Source organism: Pecten maximus, chromosome 1, assembly GCF_902652985.1.
Source record: "Pecten maximus chromosome 1, xPecMax1.1, whole genome shotgun sequence".
Lineage (NCBI taxonomy): Eukaryota > Metazoa > Mollusca > Bivalvia > Pectinida > Pectinidae > Pecten > Pecten maximus.
In genome coordinates, this window is record NC_047015.1 from 58485241 (window position 1) to 58507650 (window position 22410).

General features: G+C 39.6%; 1 protein-coding gene across 1 annotated transcript in view; it reads right to left on the bottom strand.

The window, feature by feature from the left end:
- Window positions 1-22410, bottom strand: part of LOC117339339 (QRFP-like peptide receptor) — a 67457-nt gene that overhangs the window by 12802 nt on the left and 32245 nt on the right. The window contains exon 2 of the mRNA XM_033900881.1: window positions 129-344. Within this exon, the coding sequence (XP_033756772.1) occupies window positions 129-344 (216 nt within the window). The remainder of the gene's footprint in view (window positions 1-128; window positions 345-22410) is intronic.

Below are 22410 nucleotides of genomic sequence, written 5' to 3' on the forward strand. Positions count from 1 at the left end.
CTAGAGTTTACTCACCGTGTAAATATTAACTGGAGTTTAACACCGTGTAAATATTAACTGAAATTTAACACCGTGTAAATATTAACTAGAGTTTAACACCGTGTAAATATTAACTGGAGTTTACTCACCCTGTAAGTATTGTTCATGAAGCCGTAGATGATTGGGTTAACGAAGCTATTAGACATGGCGATCCAATGAGCAAAGAAATACAGAACCTCGAGTGTAGGTAAGAGTTGAGTATCGCGCTCAATTTCGGGATTGAAGTCCAACACAAGGATAAATAGGTGTAGAGGTAGCCAGCACAACCCAAAAAATGTGACGATCGTCACCAGCATCTTCACAATCTAAACAAACAAACAAACAAAAAAGGATTATAAACGTAGCAATGATCACAAATATCTTCAGAATATCAATCAATAAAAAGACAATTAACAAGTTTAAACGAGTTTAAACGTTTAAAAGTTTTGGCTTATGAAGATTATATGACTGAAAAAACAGGAGAATTCAATGAGTAAGCATGTTTTACTGACATAGATCCATACAATATATCCGCATTTTTAGACCTGCCGAATCCCCGTGGGTGTCCCCCATGGGTGTCCCCTTGGATGTCCTCTTGGGTGTCCCCTTTGGTGTCCCCCGTGGGTTTCCCTCGTGTCTCTAATGTCCCCGTGAGTGTCCCCCCCGTGGGTGTCCCCGTGAGTGTCCCCCCGTGGGTGTCCCCGTGAGTGTCCCCCCGTGGGTGTCCCCGTGAGTGTCCCCCGTGGGTGTCCCCGTGGGTGTCCCCGTGGGTGTCCCCTTGGGTGTCCTCTTAGGTGTCCTCTTTGGTGTCCCCGTGGGTGTCCTCGTGAGTGACCCCCCGTGGGTGTCCCCATGAGTGTCCCCCGTGGTTGTCCCCGTGAGTGACCCCCCGTGGGTGTCCCCGTGGGTGTCCCCCGTTGGTGTCCCCCGTGGGTTTCCTCCGTGGGTGTCCCCCGTGGGTTTCCCCGTGAGTGAGCCCCCGTGGGTGTCCCCGTGGGTTTTCCCCGTGGGTGTTCCCCGTGGTGTTCCTCGTGGGTGTCCCCGTGGGTGTTCCCCGTGGGTGTTCCCCGTGGGTGTTCCCCGTGGGTGTCCCGTGGGTGTCCCCGTGGGTGTCCCCGTGGGTGTTCCCCGTGGGTGTCCCCCGTGGTTGTCACACCAGGAGATTGATTTACCCTTTGCCAGTTTAACCATTCTGTAATATTATTTCAAATCCTGTATTACAAAGTTTGTTACTCATTTTCTATGGTTCGATTGTATCATTGTGGCCCCCAATAATAAGATATTTGTTATTTACACTCAGTGTGAATCTTCCAAACTTTCGATCAATCAAACAAAAGTTGAGAGTCAATGTTTTTGATTAAAGAATACACTTACAGAACTTTAAACGTTCTAAAACTGTATGTATAATAATCGCAAATCTGATATCCCTATAAAACAATCGGTTTGATGACATAATCGATCGTATCTAATTTACAGTAAATCGAAAGGTTGCGGATCCTCAACTTAGCAATAACACATCAAGTTACACGGCCTTAAAACCATTTCTATGTACATAATTTAGTTGTTTGATAGTCCGATGTACCGAGACCTCCTGCGTAGATAAGTAGAACTTTTCACATTACCGTTACAGGGTTAACGTATATCTTGAGAAACTCCGGAACCAATTTATTCAAAAAAGGTATGCTGATATTAAAATAGTCGTTGTCAAATGTATATTTCATTTTTTTAAATTTATTTTAGAATTGAGAAATATCTAAACCATAGAAGCAGCAATGTAACAGTTTAAGCTCACGCAGCCAATATTCATGAGCCAGTCGAAAACCGGTCAGGAATTCCATAAGGAGATGGAATTGGTAATTCACGTATGGATGAGTAAGTAGATAAGTTCCATGTATCAATCCATGTGTATGTGAAAAACGAAATACAAGTATCCCGGAATGCTACAATAAAATACAAGTATCCCGGAATGCTACAATAAATACAAGTATCCCGGAATGCTACAATAAATACAAGTATCCCGGAATGCTACAATAAATACAAGTATCCCGGAATGCTACAATAAATACAAGTATCCCGGAATGCTACAATAAATACACAGATATAAGGAAGGGTATGTTCACTCTGTGTGATAATCGATCACTACAGCTTTCTTTTCCAAGATGTGGTTAACTTTCTGTAACTTCACACTTAATATAATTATTGATACTTGAGTTTGCTGTTGTGGACCTGTACAATACAGTAGGTTCCGTTCTGATATATGATTGAACTGTTGCTACCAATGTTAATTACAAAACGTACTATTCCAGTGTTAGATCGCCCTATCGTGTTGTAACTGATGTGTAAAATGATCTCTTGATGCTCACAGAAGGTGTGCCGGTGTACTCTAGATTAAACATCAGGCTTCGGGAAAGTGTTCCTCTATTGAAAATATAGCCTTATTCTTGTTAATACTTAACTTTAAGATGCCATTCTTTTGAATAACTTGTAAAATATAAGCAGGTTTTTATATGTCTCAGTAGCTACAATAACAGTGACCATTATCTTTCAGTAGAACTTACAATTTGAGGTTAGCTTGCAATTCCATCTGTGGTTTTCACACCCAATTCAATAGAATTTTTACAACCATTTTAGGAGAAATCAACTCGAGATATTTGAAACTTTTCAGAATTGATATATAATATTACCATCATAGGTGAAGTCTATATCTTCAGAAAGTGACTTTGTACCGAAAACATTACCTTAATCTAGTCAGTATTAATCTTAATCTAGTCCATTCTAATCTTAATCCAGTCAATTCTAATCTAAATCTAGTTAATATTAATCTTAATATAGTCAATATTAATCTTTATCTAGTCAATTATAATCTAAATCTAGTCAATTCTAATCTAAATCTAGTCAATTCTAATCTTAGTCTAGTTACTATTTATCTTAATCTAGTTAATGTTAATCTAATGTAGTCAATATTAATCTTTATTTAGTCAATTCTATCTTAATCGAGTCAATATTAATCTTAATATGCCATAATAACAGGAGAGGTCCCATTCTGAAAAAAAAAAATGAAAATGAATTCCTTTAACTTAACCGAATACAGTATGAATCATCAAATCGAAATTCAATATCACTATCAGTGAGTATCAAGGTTGGAGATAGAGGCCTCTTGTTTTTTCGCTCTATCAGATGGCCGTATCGGAAAAAGTAAACAACAACAAATTAAAACAATAACAATAAAAAGAATGTGACGGACGATAACATTTTATGACCAAACTACCAACCTGCGACAGTATCAGAATTCAGCATCTTTATGTATGGTAATGTGATGCGACCTGTTTGTTTGAGAAGATGTGTGAATCTCTCACACAGCGGACCGGAGTACCGGTTTGTGTACATTCCAGACTAACAACCAGACAAGTAAAATGACCTTCAGAATGGAAACTAGATCCTGGAACAGCGACTTTACTGTTAATGTCTCGGACAGAGGACATAACCCAGGTTTGACTGTGTAACTAGAGCCCTTCCTAGGGACTATATTACTATTCCAGTACTTAGTCTCGTACCAAATCACACGTGATCTCGTTAATCGATACTCTCGTTCAGGAGAGAGCGATCAATTCTCACGACAGTCTCACGTTACATTAGCGTGATGCATGAGGAACCTCAGCCAGGAAATTATTTCTCATATGGAATTTATGATGACACTGAAAACAAATTTTGATACTTTTATTAATTAGCGTCTAGCGTCATCGACACCGGCTATAGCTAGTACGCGTAAATGCAAAATGACGAGTCGGTGTGTATACGTGTGTATCTGTTAGACTTCGTTCTTTGAAAATAATTTATCCTACAACTTTCACACACACACACACACACACACACACACACACACTGACCGATAACTAAACGTATACTTTATCCGTCAATACGATTCACGTGAATTTGTTCCACATCTGACGGGACTACTTTCAACTTGACCCTCAACTTTGACGTTTGTGTCTGATGTCGGCGAATTCTAAATCTTTTTATTGATTTTTGTTTTAAACATATTGTAAATCAAATGGGTCTTTGTCAGGAATAATTAATATTTCTGTGATATGTCCATACATGTTTAACTGAAACTGAATTCTGAATTACATAAAAAAAAAACGTAGAACTATTTTTCAATGACGCATTGATAGTTTCGTGGTAGTAAATACACACAAGTGGTATCAATGAATGCCATCTCGTCTTTCCTAACCCTCGTCAAAAATAAACCTTGGATTGTAAGATACTATCCATGTATTCTCTATTTAGTGTTGTAGAATTCGACATATGACGTCATAATCATTGTGACGTCACAATGCCCCAGCGCTATTAAATCTGTGCAAATAAATCTTCTGAATTCTGAACTGTAATGTAGATTGTGCAAATGATATTGATTTCAAATTGATCTCATTATTTGTATTTATGTTATTTTTATTTCAAGTGTCCTCCATTTAGTAAATAGGATAATATAGAACGTGATATGTGTTTATGACATGGAAACATTAATCTCATCGTGAAATGTCATATGATAAAACAATTATGGACTTCAGTTTAGATGTATCCCACATATACGGACATGGTCTTAATACGCACCGGATAATGTTGTTCAGGCCAGGCTTGTAAGACAGAGATAGACCTCAAATAAAGTCCATATCCCTACCTCGTAATTATGTAATATGTAGGGTAACTCCCCTCCCTGTGTTATAGATCTAGACCATGTATAGTATTTCCCCTGTACTATATATAGACCATGTATAGCATTTCCCCTGTACTATATATAGACCATGTATAGTATTTCCCCTGTACTATATATAGACCATGTATAGTATTTCCCCTGTACTATATATAGACCATGCATAGTATTTCCCCTGTACTATATATAGACCATGTATAGTATTTCCCCTGACCATGTATAATATTTCCCCTGTACTATAAATAGACGTATTTAATATATGGTTTCTGTCAAAGTAATTGTTAAAAGTATATAATTGTTAACACATGATTTGGCAGCTGCGGTAAAGTTAGTTATCACATTTAATTGTAAACATATTTACGAACACGTGTCCAAAATACCAACCCTTCAGTTAAATGGTTTGATGTCCGACCTCATAATTTCTGTATCCAGACAAACGAATAAAATGAATGCATGAATTAAGATCTTGGATACAGAGGTAGCGCCTCGTCTTCGTTGCTTCCTTTCCTTTTTCTGTTACGATTCATACCTTTATGAGCACAGCCTGACATCCCCATTTTCGCGCCCTTTTATAAACCACTCCCCTTTCACGTTTTCATCATGTGCCATCATATTTTGATGTCGCCTCCTGATCTTGATAAACAACAAACGATCGCCAAACATGGGCAGTTGGAGCTATTTTGTGATGCGCCAAGGTTAGCTGGTTGCCGATTTTCTACTTTCATCAGGATTTTTACTTCGCAATATGTTAGCGTTTTAATGTCAATTGAAGAAAAAAAAAATCGATTATAAGCCGAGTGATCGTTAATTAATTCCAAAATTCTTTACATGATGCCACAACAAAAGTTAGGTAACATCAATACACCGCAATCAATAATACATTCTCAGTAATACACATCGTCATAATTCATCAGTACAGTGCACACCGTCATAATTCATCTGTACAGAATACACCGTCATAATTCATCAGTACAGTGCACACCGTCATAATTCATCTGTACAGAATACACCGTCATAAGTCATCTGTACAGTACACACCGTCATAATTCATCAGTACAGTACACACCGTCATAATTCATGTGTACAGTACACACCGTCATTATTCATGTGTACAGTACACACCGTCATAATTCATCTGTACAGTACACACCGTCATAATGCATGTGTACAGTACACACCGTCATAATTCATCCGTACAGTACACACAGTAATAATTCATCTGTATAGTACACATTGTCGTAAGTCATCTGCACAATAACACCGTCGTTATTCATTTGTACATTACAACGTCGTAAATCATGTACACAACAACACCGTCTTAAATCATCTGCAAAGTACATACCGTCTTTATTCATCTACACAACAACACCGTCGTAACTAATCTGCGGAGTACACATCGTCGTAAATAATCTGCGGAGTACATATCGTCGTAAATAATCTACGGAGTACACATCGTCGTAAATAATCTGCGGAGTACGCATGCATCGTCGTAAATCATCTGCGGAGTACACATCGTCGTAAATAATCTGGGCAGTACACATCGTCGTTAATAATCTGCGCAGTACACACCGTCGTAAATAATCTGCGCAGTACACACCGTCGTAAATCATCTGCGCAGTACACACCCTCGTGAATTATCTGCCCGAAACACATCGTCGTAATTCGTTTATTTTATAGGCGCCAGCTGATTTTTTTGGGGGGAGGGGGGATGGTCCTGACCACCAGGACCCCCTCCCCCTGGATCCGCTTGTCGTTTTGCATCTACGCACAACATATCGTCGTAAATCATCAACGCACAACAAATCGTCGTAATCCCTTTCGCATAAAACGTTGTTGAGAGAGCGTGAACATTTTATTACACAATCGTCACTGAAATCTGCTCCGCTGGGCATGTAGCCAGCTCTCATTGTCCCCTAACAAAGTAGAGAAGTGAGATAGGCGGTTATCTGCCCCTGTCTCACACACGTCGTGCCAATGGTTCACACAATAATACGGCACCACCAACCTTAAACTCCGTCAGGCGTCTGGAGAGATACATACCAGTTACTGCTAGTTAACGCCATTTGTTATTTTATGGTTCGCTTGAGGAGCGTACAATTGTCTTTGTGATGTATTACATGATGTATTACTGCACCTACGTCGGCGAATGATTTGACTGTATCCACTTCACATAGATCTGAGAAAAGTGTTGGCGCGCAAATGGCACCACAAGGAATGCTTTTATATTTGATCTGGAAAAAAGCACCCCGGCTAATTTCCAAATATTTCATTATAAAATATTATATAAAAGCCTTGTATATTATGTGACGTCATCAACGATGTCCACTTTAATGACTCCAGTTTTAAAGACATATACTTAGAAATACTGTACCAGCAAGTCATGCGGTCAACTTTAGTCAGTGAGGCCAGCTTCAGTTGAACATTCCTATAGGAAATTGTTTTATATTTAAGCATTAAACTTCCCTCTAGTGACTGCTGCTGCTGCTGCTGCTGACGACGACGACGACATATTTGTGCGAGTTGTCATCTTTATGTATCAATATAATTATATATTATTATATAATAAAAGTAATTAACAAAATATTAAACTGACTTCTTCGGAAAGTTATGTAACATTTTATGCACGTTAGGATTATTATGAATTTTCGTCAGCATTACACTTTATATTTGACTTCAGACAAAACGACATCAATTTGGTGTCGACGTCATCAACACGTTCTTCATATCACTACACCAATTGGGATTATGTGAGAATGATGATCTGATAACTTTCTGTTTTGTTGGTTATATAGCGACACACCATAACAAATGGAAATATGATCTAATAAACAAACACACATGTACCCGGGCTATTAATCCCACCAACTATCAGCGCGGTTCATCGATATCACCAACTTCCATCTGTGTTACAAGTAGCAACACCGGAAGTGACAAGGTGACAGAAGGATGTAAATCGCAAAACAGAAAATGAGCTACATTACAACTAAGTCAAGTCGGCACCAAAGTGTGACGGACAAAAAAGTCCAGACGTGTTATATACTATAGGTATAGGTCAATATTACGTTTGTCGAGGTCGTTGTTCCGTTTGTCAAGGTCAGTGTTACGTTTGTGGAGGTCAGTGTTCCGTTTGTGGAGGTCAATGTTCCGTTTATATAGGTCGTTGTTCCGTTTGTCAAGGTCAGTGTTACGTTTGTGGAGGTCAGTGTTCCGTTTGTGGAGGTCAATGTTCCGTTTATAGAGGTCAGTGTTACGTTTGTGGAGGTCAAAGTTCCGTTTGTGAAGTCAGTGTTCCATTTGTGGAGGTCAATGTTCCGTTTGTGGAGGTCAGTGTTCCGTTTGTGGAGGTCAGTGTTCCGTTTGTGGAGGTCAATGTCCGTTTGTAGTGGTCAGTGTTTCGTTTGTGGTGGTCAATGTTCCATTTGTGGAGGTCAATGTTCCATTTGTGGAGGTCAGTGTTACGTTTGTCAAGGTCAGTGTTCCCTTTGTAGTGGTCAGTGTTTCGTCTGTAAAGGTCAGTGTTCCGTTTGTCAAGGTCAGTGTTCCGTTTGTGGAGGTCAGTGTTCCATTTGTAAAGGTCAGTGTTCCGTTTGTGGAGGTCAGTGTTCCGTTTGTGGAGGTCAATGTTCCCTATGTAGTGGTCAGTGTTCCGTTTGTAAAGGTCAGTGTTCCGTTTGTCAAGGTCAGTGTTCCGTTTGTGGGGGTCAGTGTTCCATTTGTAGTGGTCAGTGTTACGTGTGTCAAGGTCAGTATTCCGTTTGTCAAGGTCAGTGTTCCGTTTGTGGAGGTCAGTGTTCCCTTTGTAGTGGTCAGTGTTCCGTTTGTCAAGGTCAGTGTTCCGTTTGTCAAGGTCAGTGTTCCGTTTGTGGAGGTCAGTGTTCCGTTTGTGGAGGTCAATATTGCGTTTGTAGTGGTCAGTGTTCTGTTTGTCAAGGTCAGTGTTCCGTTTGTGGAGGTCAGTGTTCCCTTTGTAGTGGTCAGTGTTCCGTTTGTCAAGGTAAGTGTTCCGTTTGTGGAGGTCAGTGTTCCGTTTGTGGAGGTCAGTGTTCCGTTTGTGGAGGTCAGTGTTCCGTTTGTGGAGGTCAGTGTTCCGTTTGTGGAGGTCAGTGTTCCGTTTGTGGAGGTCAGTGTTCCGTTTGTGGAGGTCAGTGTTACGGTTGTAGTGGTCAGTGTTCCGTTTGTCAAGGTCAGTGTTCCGTTTGTGGAGGTCAGTGTTCCATTCCTCAAGGTCGGTGTTCCGTTTGTTGAGGTCAGTGTTCCGTTTGTGGAGGTCAGTGTTCCGTTTGTGGAGGTCAGTGTTCTGTTTGTCTGCACATGGTATGTAATAAAACTATTTAGTATGTAATATAACTATATAGTATGTAATATAACTATATAGTATGTAATATAACTATATAGTATGTAATATAACTATATAGTATGTAATATAACTATATAGTATGTAATATAACTATATAGTATGTAATATAACTATATAGTATGTAATATAACTATATAGTATGTAATATAACTATATAGTATGTAATATAACTATATAGTATGTAATATAACTATATAGTATGCCTCACACGTGGTCTTCCTATCTACCATGAAATGTAATTTCAGGAATGTTCGTGTACCACCAACAGTCTCGGAACAACCTAATTTACAAATGAGCATACTTTTCGTTAAGATTGGACTTCAGGTTTGAGAGCTCCCGCGTTCTCATTACAGTTGGCAACGTCTACACACAATCAGCAAAGAGCCAGCAAGATGGCGACTCTTTCATGTTAATGTTGGCAGTGAACTCTGCGAGAATACGGGAGTCAAACTCGTGACGGATATCATTGTTTATATCGAGATAGCAGAACTGTCAAACTCGTGCCGATATCGTTCAAGTTGTTTGCATTAGGAGGGGAGAGGGTGATACAGGGGATATATCATTGTTTACATCCAGATATTGAAAACTGAAGATATCTTTTACATCGAGATACCGACATAGCTTACATCCAGATAGGAACTGTCCAACTCGTCATATTACATATAGCAGGAGTAACTGTTAGACGATACCATACATTGAATACCAGAAAACGCGCGCCACAACATAACTTCTTTCACAGGAAAATGACTGCATACAATATCCTCTTAAATTTGACTGCAATTTTGGACAAGATACCGGAGTATATGATGATTGTGTAACATGTCTAGTAATACAACAAAATGAATTGGCTCTGTTCCCTTTCGATTCCCAAACAGAACAACGGATCACACAGACCAACTACACTGAATAGTGTATGTATCAGTTAACATCAGTCACCGATTGAGGACAACGCAATCGAATTTTCCTTCAGGATATTGGCGTCGTTGACTGAAGCGTCTTATTTCATTGCGATTCAATTCGAGATCGTAAAACTCTAGATTTTTTTTCATGTAATGCAGTTTCCATAGAAACCTATCAAACATTGACAAGAATTACAGCAGTATCATGGAATTGAATGAAATTTACGGGTTTCACATTGGCCGAAACAATGGCGCGGTCGGAATTCCGTTAGATAATTTAATGGTCATTTCTGAAGAGAGCTCCCAGAGGGGGAGATAATTTGGCTGAGAAGAGGGCGCTTTTTATGTATTACTTCACTTATCTGACATTTTCGACAAACTTCAGTTCCACCTTTGGCTATATATAGATAACGAGTTTATGGTAAAATGACTGGAACTGCAATCCAATACACATGATGCGCATGTGCTTGAACTCTCAGTGAAGGGATAAGAACAGACATCTTGCTATATACCGCTTCGCTGTTTGACAAAGGTTGGTTTTACTGCGTGTCGTAATAATGACTTAATTTACAATTACCGCTCTAAACATACACAGGAAATGTATTATATAGCCAAGAACCTAAGTACAGTATAAGATTTTTATATCTATGTATTTATTGTAGATTTTGACATTCTGACATTTATCTTTGCTTTTTTATATGAACTATTATGATAATAACTATACTCCCTATACAAACTAATTAAAGGGTTCAACGTTTTGAAAAAATAAAAGGTACATTGATTGCAGGTGTGCAAGCAAGATTAATAGAGTCCATCATATGTAGGTATGTGGGATAGGGAAATTCTATGATGGGTTATTTTTCTCACACTTTCTTCGTGAAATGGTTTACATTTTATACAGTAAAACATAATTTGACTGTCGAAGTGTCAAAGTAACAGCCAATATAAATTAATGTTTGTCAGAGGTGATCGGCTTTCCGGGAACTGCCGTCTGACGTTTGACATCACGTCATATTCCTCCGCCTATAATTGCTTGCACAACGACAAATATCTAGTCTTCCGCTGTAGAAAAATAAATTCTCGACAAACAGTAACAATATGACTGAATTCATAGGCCAATGATCACAATTAATAATTTGTTCAAATGACACATAGAAAAAATGATATAGTGCATTAGTGAAAGTTATTATACATATAAACAAACAGAAGGGTTTTCTCAGTGACGTCACAATTAAAAAGTAGTCCCGGACCTGAGGTCACTTGGTGCACCTATGTGGGATAGAGATATCCATATCCCACATAGGTGTCCACCATGGGACTAATGTATCTCACATATTCCAAGGTGTGAGAAAACGACCCTCATATTACATAACCTAACAATCCCTTCCAGAGGATGGACCCATCACTACAGGTACCCAATCCATTGGTCATTGACCAGTAATACCCATGCATATGTCGTCCAACAGGAAAGGGTCCACTGAGCGTGCCTGTACTTGCTCTGATTTTCGAATTAAGTAAACACGTCTCAACTATGTAATATTATGTAACAAACATGTGCAGTGTATTATGAGATACGTGATGTCGACTGAGTCCAGATTGGAGGACGCAGAGAACCCACGTGATCAGATAATCCTTTTCCACGTCCGATGGAGAATCAAACAGAGGTTCTCCTTTGGTGTGAACACGGTACCACCACACCATACCGTACGTGTGGGGATTTTCCTTTGGTGTAAACACGGTACCACCACACCATACCGTACAACACGGTATCGCCACACCATACCGTACAACACGGTATCGCCACACCATACCGTACAACACGGTACCACCACACCATACCGTACAACACGGTATCGCCACACCATACCGTACAACACGGTACCACCACACCATACCGTACGTGTGGGGATTTTCCTTTGGTGTGAACATGGTACCACCACACCATACCGTACAACACGGTACCACCACACCATACCGTACAACACGGTACCACCACACCATACCGTACGTGTGGGGATTTTCCTTTGGTGTAAACACGGTATCGCCACACCATACCGTACGTGTGGAGATTTTCCTTTGGTGTAAACAAGGTATCGCCACACCATACCGTACGTGTGGTGATTTTCCTTTGGTGTAAACACGGTACCACCACACCATACCGTACAACACGGTACCACCACACCATACCGTACGTGTGGGGATTTTCCTTTGGTGTGAACACGGTACCACCACACCATACCGTACAACACGGTATCGCCACACCATACCGTACAACACGGTATCGCCACACCATACCGTACAACACGGCACCACCACACCATACCGTACAACACGGTACCACCACACCATACCGTACAACACGGTATCGACACACCATACCGTACAACACGGTATCGCCACACCATACCGTACGTGTGGGGATTTTTTTTTCAGAACTTTTCTAATTTTGTTTCCTTATGTCTGTACAATATGTTGTACTTTAATATGGCCACCGATATCTTATCCAACATTTCATCCATATCTGTCTATCTAATACTTCTCTGTGTACACGATACCGATAACCTAGCATTGTAATTAATCCGCTGATAATATATCTCTGGAATAATAAGATAATTGACCCTTAATTACGACCAGTTAGACTGGACATTGTCCGAGCTATCGGGCATCGGTAGATAGTTGTCTCTGGACGCTTCCGCCCTGATATATAGTGGTGCATACAGAAACACAAAGAAACCTTGTTGGAATGATTTACGATTGGCGGCCACTGACAGGCGGTCTAATTTAGGATGACAGGCTAATAGGACAACCCGGCCTGTAAATATGTACTATGATGACGTCAGACTCTCTCCGACTGTCTTGGCTCGAGTCGACTCCTGATGTACGCGGAGACAGTACTGAGAGTATCCCTGGGATGTATAAGTACGCTAAGTCCCGTTATATGTTTTTTTCACTGTACCGGTGCCTGCTTAACGACGTCCCTCCTTACACCGTTCGAAATCCGACTGTTGTGATGAAATAATTACCCAAAATCTGATTCCGCGATATGCTGCACAGCTTTACATGGGCGATACTGCATGGTTGTCATCTGATTCCAAAACAGTTACTATAGATCTCAACAATCCAAAATTATATAAAGAATACCAGCTCAGTTTGGTTGCTATAGTTTCTAAGTCCTGCTTTGAAAAACTGGATACAGGAATAGAGCATCAATACCAAGAGTGTTCGGGCTTTTTAACGATAAGTTGTGTCTAGAAACTGCCATCGGAATCAATCAAATGCTTTGTTTTATTAGAAAGCTCTCTTAAATCATATTAAACGAACTCTGATAACGTGTCCCATCTTTATCAACTTGGAGAAGCGTTCCCGGACAAAATCTGCCACTGTTTCTCTCGATTGGAGTTTAACAATCAATGGACTTTGATATAGATCTGTGACATAGCGAGTTCATTATCAAAAATGTAATCCAAAAGTGAACCTCTTTGTACCGGGCCACTTGTGAGCCATAAACTTGATATTCCCTGACAGATTTGTGAATAATTCTACACAAATATGACATAAAGGGGGACATTTCAATCAATAAAAACGCTTCTATATCGTACTGTCAAGACATCTGATCATAGTAAGAACTGCGGAGTTTTGTAGTCTTTTTTAGAAATAGGCATCTTTTATCTCAAGCTCAGCTATTGAACATTTCCCCCTTCTTATTGACTAATAAGAGCATTTTCGATGCTTGAAATACCTCCTTATATGTCATATCTGAGTGATATAATTTACAACCGCCATTTACATTCCAAGGTCAAAATAGAATCGGTGTTTATACGATATAGTGTTAAAGCAGGTCAAACTAATGCCACTATTCCGTGAGCATAACGGCAGGGTTATTTTATGCAATATATGTGATACAAATGAGCTAATTGTGTTCCCCCGAAACATACATTTTTCGCATGTTTTGCCGAATTTTACGAATAACTGTTTAACAAATTACATGTTACCAGCAAAGCCCACGGCTCGCCATCATACCTCCTAATTTGCACCAATGTAGTGATTTATAATGGCTGGTTAAATATCACTAGATTGGCTATTTTCGATGATTTGTGTGCTAAAGCCGCTGTGACAATGAAGTGACGTAATACAGTCATGTCTGCTCAGGATGTTACGAGCTCGCTACATCAAAGGTCTGAGTCTAATATTTATCAGGCAAACTTACGCAATTTGTGGGAGGAAATTAAAGGCCTTTTGTTGGCATCGGGTTTGTCTGCATCTTCAAAATGACAGACTATCATACAATTTCTATTTACTGAAACAGTTCCATGATGAAAGTCAGTGTACCGGTGGAGGTATGAGTCGGTTTCTCAATAGAGACGTCCCTGGCTGGACAACTTGTGGTCGTGTCTATTATACAGTAAGTGGACCTAACCCCACATCGCTTTGTCCACCCACATCGCTTTGTCCAGAATAACAATGTCTCCACTCATCAAAAAATGAGTGATAACTCTGCTATTTTCCATATCAAGTTACCCAGTGTCCGAAACTGTGGACCAAATACATTTTATCAGGTGTAGAACTTGATGTTTCAATAAGAAACAAATCGGTTTAATGGTTTATCGGATATCTGAACACAAACTTTTCAATTTCAAATTGACCAAGTATGACCTTTGGCCTTTTAATCTTAACCAATGACGAACCAAGTTTAAATGGTGTGAATATGAACTTTAACTGTCGAGTTCGTGATATGATAAGGAGGGATGTTGTAAACCAGGTTGTCAACATCGTTTTGATGATTCTAGACTTTCTCAACGTTTACATCTAATTAGACACCGATAATTAACACTGTGTCACTGTTCAATTTCACGGGACTAATGTTTCGTGGTTTTCCAAGTCACGTGACTAATGTTTCGTGATTTTCCAAGTCACGTGACTAATGTTTCGTGATTTTCCAAGTCACGTGACTAATGTTTCGTGGTTTTCAAAGTCACGGGGCTAATGTTTGTGAAATTTAAAATTCTAGATCAAAAACATCTGAATTGTTAAAGATCAAGTTGTGAATAAATCCACAAAATATACTTTATTTACCGAAAGTATGAAACACATCGAACCTTCGACGTGCTCACGTAACTCGCTGGCACTCAGACACATACGTAATATCAGTAATGGTTGGCGTGGATACTTAATGTACCAACTTTGTTTTCTAAGCTCCACTTGGCGTGTTTCACATTTCAAGATCTAATATCCTTTTTTATTTTCCTCTTTCTTTTTTACATTTATGCGGAACATAAAACCGATCCATATTTTAACCTGTGTGGCTGTCTTACTGTGTGAATGCTTGGTTGGGATTTTAACGAATGAAAGTAATTTAGGAATCTTCCAAACCCTCTACGCTTCCCAAAGTGAAGTACGGTATCTGATTGGATGGAATTTTGTTTAAAAAATGAGTAGCAAGGTACATGCTTATGTAATTAAACTACAGAGTTAAGTCGTCATACTCAGACGCGTGTTCCGTATTGATTCTAAATGGTATCTTATAATGGAATCTTAATCTCTAGACGCGAGACGTACCGAATGACCTCCAATCGGGTGCCATCTATATTCTATATACATTGTGCGTGGCGACGTGTAATTATGAGCAGCACTATCGTCTATGTATCTTTGTCACTTTCTGCAAATTGCTTTATTATCGCTCTGAGAATGAGAAGTCTGTTCACACCTTACACCGTCGAATCCCGATCAAATGTTTATTATGTATTAGGAAGTCTGTCTGTTAGAACAAATAACTTCAAATATATTAACAAAAACAAACTGTAAACAAAAGTAGAAAATTCGACAAGAGTTCACAAATGATGGATTCGTGCAGGAACTACAATATGTAGTTCTATACACTGAATGTATACTATTGCAAATATATCCCATAATATCAGACGTTCATACCAATGAGTGGCATCACCCATTCGAAAAAGCAACCACACCATTCAAAGGTGCAAATGGAACAGTCCGGAATTGATCAAAATGGGGAATGCTTCCTTTTGTGACATCCCATATCTGAGTCTGATAACACAACACATTATTTGCACCTGTTTAAGTAAGTAGTACAACATTCTATCAAATCTATATCTTGCTTGACGAGACAAGTATGCCATTTTCTTCAATGCATGTGCCCCCTCACTCCCAATACATCCCACCCAACACCCCCAACACACCACATACCCAAGTAAAATGATTATTTTTCGGCATAGTCGTATAATATTCTTTTGGCCCCGGATATGACGCGACAGGTGGCGTTACTGGTCAAGATGAAGTATGTGATTGGTCAATGTAGCGGCAAATACAAAATGCAGATATGTAGTTAAAAACGAAACAAAGTTAAGATTGAATGCAAGCTGAATAAGTGGATGTATCTTTTCAAATGACATACTAATAAAATTATATTCCTGATTCAAATGCAGTCTTGTTATCATCAAAAATGATTCAAACTGATATAAATTTGTTATCCGTGCTGAAACGCAGTAGTCCGTTAACTTATTTCACCAGCTGTTTACATTTAAACCACCAGCATTAAAACTATACCGTTTACCTTTTTTAAAGATATTTCTTGTTTTTCTTTCTTATGTTAGCCAGGGTCAACGACGAGTATCAAGGAGACATTTATAGAAGACAAAATATCCCAGAAAGGTCTTGGCGCCGACCATTGAATAAACTGTATTGCTTATATGTAAGACTGATCTTTTCTCTATTTTTCTTTTCTTTCCCTTTTTACTTTTAAAGTTATTCAACTGTTTTTGCTTATGTAATAAAAAGGGGAACCTACAAATGAAATCTTAGAGGAATCTAAGAAGAGCTTTCTATGAGCAAGAAACAGCGAGAACAGAGTCAAAATCAAAGATGGCCGCCTGTTGGCCGTTTTGTTTTCAAATCAAATTGTACCTTGATATTGTACGCATTGTCCTCGTTTTTATGTTTGATGTATTTGATTTTAAAGTAGTTAAATTAATGTGTTAATGCACACAAACACAGTCCTACATCAAACATTTCAGTCCGTGTGTAGGGTGATTGGTGATAACACGCGGTATTGATAATCAGATCACAGAAACTGATATACTAGTTTATAATAAAATTTGGACGGAACGTCTTTCGTCAATATCAAGTAATTGTCTCGAGATAAGATATTGTTATGTAAGTAATGTAACCGGTATAATGATGCATTGACACGCACGTGCGGCTTGATTGATTCTGCGCGTGAACCGTCCGTTATCGAGTAACAATATACACTGTGTATGGAATATACAGCTGGTTGGTGATAGATTCTGGGCACGGAAGTCAACTAATTGTAACAGGGAATGTCATTCTTGTTTCCAACGTGACTTCCACAGAATCTCAATAATGGTCGGCATGCAGACATTGTCTATAACACAGCTGTCAATATATTTGGAACGTGATAAATAATATCAAATATATATAACTATTTCTTCAATATGCACATTAATTGAATTGAAAATTATCAATTGAGTCTGGCGACAAACTTTATACCCCGTTCGATTTGATGACGTCACAGATAACGTGACGTCACAATGTACATCCGTTCATAAAACAAGTTTATATAAAGTTGCGCCATATTCACTATGGTGTGTTGCGACTAGGTTTTAATATTTTGATCAAATGATCCTCTTTTTTCTCCATTAAAACAGTATCAGATGAATTTAGTTGATATAAGGTACTACATTGTATTGGTCACCAACACAGTCAGAATATGTTTATTGACATATAAATTACGTAATGAGCCAGTCTCTATCTGTAGCCAATGTACAGTCATACCAGTTCTAAGTTCATTACTAAATTGACCAATGTAAAAGTCACCACAATGAAAATAAATTATGGCATATACTACACACTTTTACAATTCATATTGGCTTTAACAGTAACATACAACTTACCGAAATGTCAACTAGACGGCGCCATTTTGAAAGGACTGATAAACGAAATTTTAGCATTTTTTTCTGTAATCTGATTATCGCTGGCACAAAAAAGCTATCGTCAATTGAGTATTTTGTCAAAAACTAAACTGAATATTGCGGATATGGGTGCATATTTAACTTCTCCATGAGGTAAGCTAACAGCAAATGGCTGAAGTTCCTAGAGAACATTTGACCACGTCACTACTAAATCTGTGTCAATACACGCTGTGCTTGACAACTATAATTAAAAATTGTGAATTGTGAATATATTAATTAATTACAAACGTGAAAGGTATTAAAACAGTTGAGTAGTTTTGTTAACAATACTGGTGTCTTTACGTAGATTCACCGGAACTATTTTATCTTAGCGACCATGTTAACCGTAGTTACCAACGTCGCAACACACCCTGCATTTTATTTTCTTCGTACCGTATTTAAAGCGATTTGTTTGAAGTATATATAAGAATTGTACCTCATTTTGACAATGTATACGGTAGTATGCCCGTAGTTTGTGACTAACGTTTCCTATGGTTACCGCGTTAGCTGCAAATGTACCCATAGGAAATATTTAATGGAATACTAGAGAGGCTGTATTATTGGTAAACACGATAAAGTCCTACTGACAATGTTTACTGTGTTAGGGAGGGAATGATATAGAATCGAAATCTTTTGTATTTACCTATTCTCCAAACAATTTCGAAGATAATCTCCCTTGGGTAACATGGAATTCTGTATGAGGCGCCCAATGTGGTGGCTCTGTAGATTCTTGTCTTATACTTAGAAGACAAGGAGCGAAATATGCGTTGGCCATCATTTTCACTTTTCAACTTCTACATTTTCATTTTCACGTTTTTATTTTTACTTTTCGGCCATTTTCTTTTTTAAGTTCATGATCGCAGTTATTAGATATTTAGGGTGGTCGAGTGGTGCAGTGGTACCAAACTCGCATTTCACGTAATCGGCTAGGTAAAAAAGGGCCTAGTCTGGGTACAGCCAGTTCTGTGATGTGGCTGTGAACAGTGGAAATACGGACTCATAAAAAGCCGAGTATTGCATTTTAGATGAACACGTGCACGAAGGCTCATCGAAATTGACTTCCGGTGTGGAATCAGAATACAAGTCATTCAGACATTGTCTGTGACCTACACTTTCTGTCCGACAAGTCATTCAGACATTGTCTGTGACCTACACGTTCTGTCCGACAAGTCTTTCAGACATTTGTCTCTGAGTAACACTTTCTGTCCGACAAGTCATTCAGACATTGTCTGTGAGCTACATTTTCTGTCAGACAAGTCATTCAGACATTGTCTGTGATCTACACTTTCTGTCCGACAAGTCATTCAGACATTGTCTGTGACCTACACTTTCTGTCCGACAAGTCTTTCAGACATTGTCTTTGAGTAACACTTTCTGTCCGACTGGTCATTCAGACATTGTCTGTGACCTACACTTTCTGTCCGACAAGTCTTTCAGACATTGTCTTTGAGTAACACTTTCTGTCCGACTGGTCATTTAGACATTGTCTGTGAGCTACATTTTCTGTCAGACAAGTCATTCAGACATGGTCTGTGAGTAACACTTTCTGTCCGACAAGTCATTCAGACATTGTCTGTGACCTACACTTTCTGTCCGACAAGTCATTCAGACATTGTCTGTGACCTACACTTTCTGTCCGACAAGTCATTCAGACATTGTCTGTGAGTAACACTTTCTGTCCGACAAGTCATTCAGACATTGTCTGTGACCTACACTTTCTGTCCGACAAGTCATTCAGACATTGTCTGTGACCTACACTTTCTGTCCGACAAGTCATTCAGACATTGTCTGTGACCTACACTCTCTGTCCGACAAGTCATTCAGATATTGCCTTATTACAATTAAGTATAATTCACATAGAACAACGTGTCTCTGCCACGGGAGGAAAAGTTGATGGGTACACATACTTTGTGATGGAAGTTATTTATTACTAATGTGTCAAACGGATGGTGTCTGATCAGGTTTACTCGACATGTTCTCATGGCGGATTTTATGGATAGAAAAAATATAACTACAGTTAACAGTATGATGTTTCGCCGAGAGAAACAAGAACGTCAAAAAAATGACAAGTCTGGAGAAGATTAGGGGGAATATGTACCCGCGGTGACACAGTTCGTGTGATGTAATGTGGTAGAGAGCGGTATGTCAGGAACACACTATCATTAACTACAGTGGAACGACAAGACATTGGTAGGCCCATGACTAGCATCGTACTTCCAGTTTCCCTTGAGATCACACAAACCTACCACTGTTTTAGTCACACGATATCACACAGACCTTCCACTGTTTAAGTCACACGAGATCACACAAACCTTTCACTGTTTTAGTCACAGGAGATCACACAAACCTTCCACTGTTTTAGTCACACGAGATCACGCAAACCTTCCACTGTTTTAGTTACACGAGATCACACAAACCTTCCACTGTTTTAGTCACACGAGATCACACAAACCTTCCACTGTTTTAGTTACACGAGATCACACAAACCTTCCACTGTTTTAGTCACACGAGATCACACAAACCTTCCTCTGTTTTAGTTACACGAGATCACACAAACCTTCCACTGTTTTAGTTACACGAGATCACACAAACCTTCCTCTGTTTTAGTTACACGAGATCACACAAACCTTCCTCTGTTTTAGTTACACGAGATCACACAAACCTTCCACTGTTTAAGTCACACGAGATCACACAAACCTTCCACTGTTTTAGTCACACGAGATCACACAAACCTTCCTCTGTTTTAGTTACACGAGATCACACAAACCTTCCTCTGTTTTAGTTACACGAGATCACACAAACCTTCCACTGTTTTAGTTACACGAGATCACACAAACCTTCCACTATTTTGGTCACACGAGATCACACAAACCTTCCACTGTTTTAGTTACACGAGATCACACGAACCTTCCACTGTTTTAACCACACGAGATCACACAAACCTTCCACTGTTTTAGTTACACGAGATCACACAAACCTTCCACTGTTTTAGTTACACGAGATCACACAAACCTTCCACTGTTTTAGTTACACGAGATCACACAAACCTTCCACTGTTTTAGTTACACGAGATCACACAAACCTTCCACTGTTTTAGTTACACGAGATCACACAAACCTTCCACTGTTTTAACCACACGAGATCACACAAACCTTCCACTGTTTTAGTTACACGAGATCACACAAACCTTCCACTGTTTTAGTTACACGAGATCACACAAACCTTCCACTGTTTTAGTTACACGAGATCACACAAACCTTCCACTGTTTTAGTCACACGAGATCACACAAACCTTCCACTGTTTTAGTCACACGAGATCACACGAGATCACACGAGATCTGAATATGCGTGCATTGTTTTAACGACTATAATATCTTGCACATAATCCGCAAGGTGGCATGCATTAGAAATATTTCCAACAAAGCATAGTCTAGTAATCCCGAATTACTTAAGTGTTCGGAATCCATTTATTCTTGTACACATTCCAAATAAATCATTAAGTAATTATCCAATATCACACAGGTTTCTTCCTGGTTTAGCGTGGGAGCATTTTGGAAGCTTTTCAGTGTGGAGTTATGGAGTACACCACTCCACAGTGTGGCGTTATGGAGAACATCACTCCACAGTGTGGCGTTATGGAGTACACCACTCCACAGTGTGGCGTTATGGAGTACACCACTCCACAGTCCGGCGTTATGGAGAACATCCCTCCACAGTGTGGCGTTAAGGAGAACATCACTTCACAGTGTGGCGTTATGGAGTACACCACTCCACAGTGTGGCGTTATGGAGTACACCACTCCACAGTGTGGAGTTATGGAGTACACCACTCCACAGTGTGGCGTTATGGAGTACACCACTCCACAGTGTGGCGTTATGGAGTACACCACTCCACAGTGTGGAGTTATGGAGTACACCACTCCACAGTGTGGAGTTATGGAGTACACCACTCCACAGTGTGGTGTTATGGAGTACACCACTCCACAGTGTGGCGTTATGGAGTACACCACTCCACAGTGTGGCGTTATGGAGTACACCACTCCACTGTGTGGAGTTAGTGAGTACACCACTCCACAGTGTGGAGTTATGGAGTACACCACTCCACAGTGTGGTGTTATGGAGTACACCACTCCACAGTATGGCGTTATGGAGTACACCACTCCACAGTGTGGCGTTATGGAGAACATCCCTCCACAGTGTGGCGTTAAGGAGAACATCACTTCACAGTGTGGCGTTAAGGAGTACATCACTCCACAGTGTGGTGTTATGGAGTACACCACTCCACAGTGTGGCGTTATGGAGTACACCACTCCACAGTGTGGCGTTATGGAGTACACCACTCAACAGTGTGGCGTTATGGAGTACACCACTCCACAGTGTGGCGTTATGGAGTACACCACTCCACAGTCCGGCGTTATGGAGAACATCCCTCCACAGTGTGGCG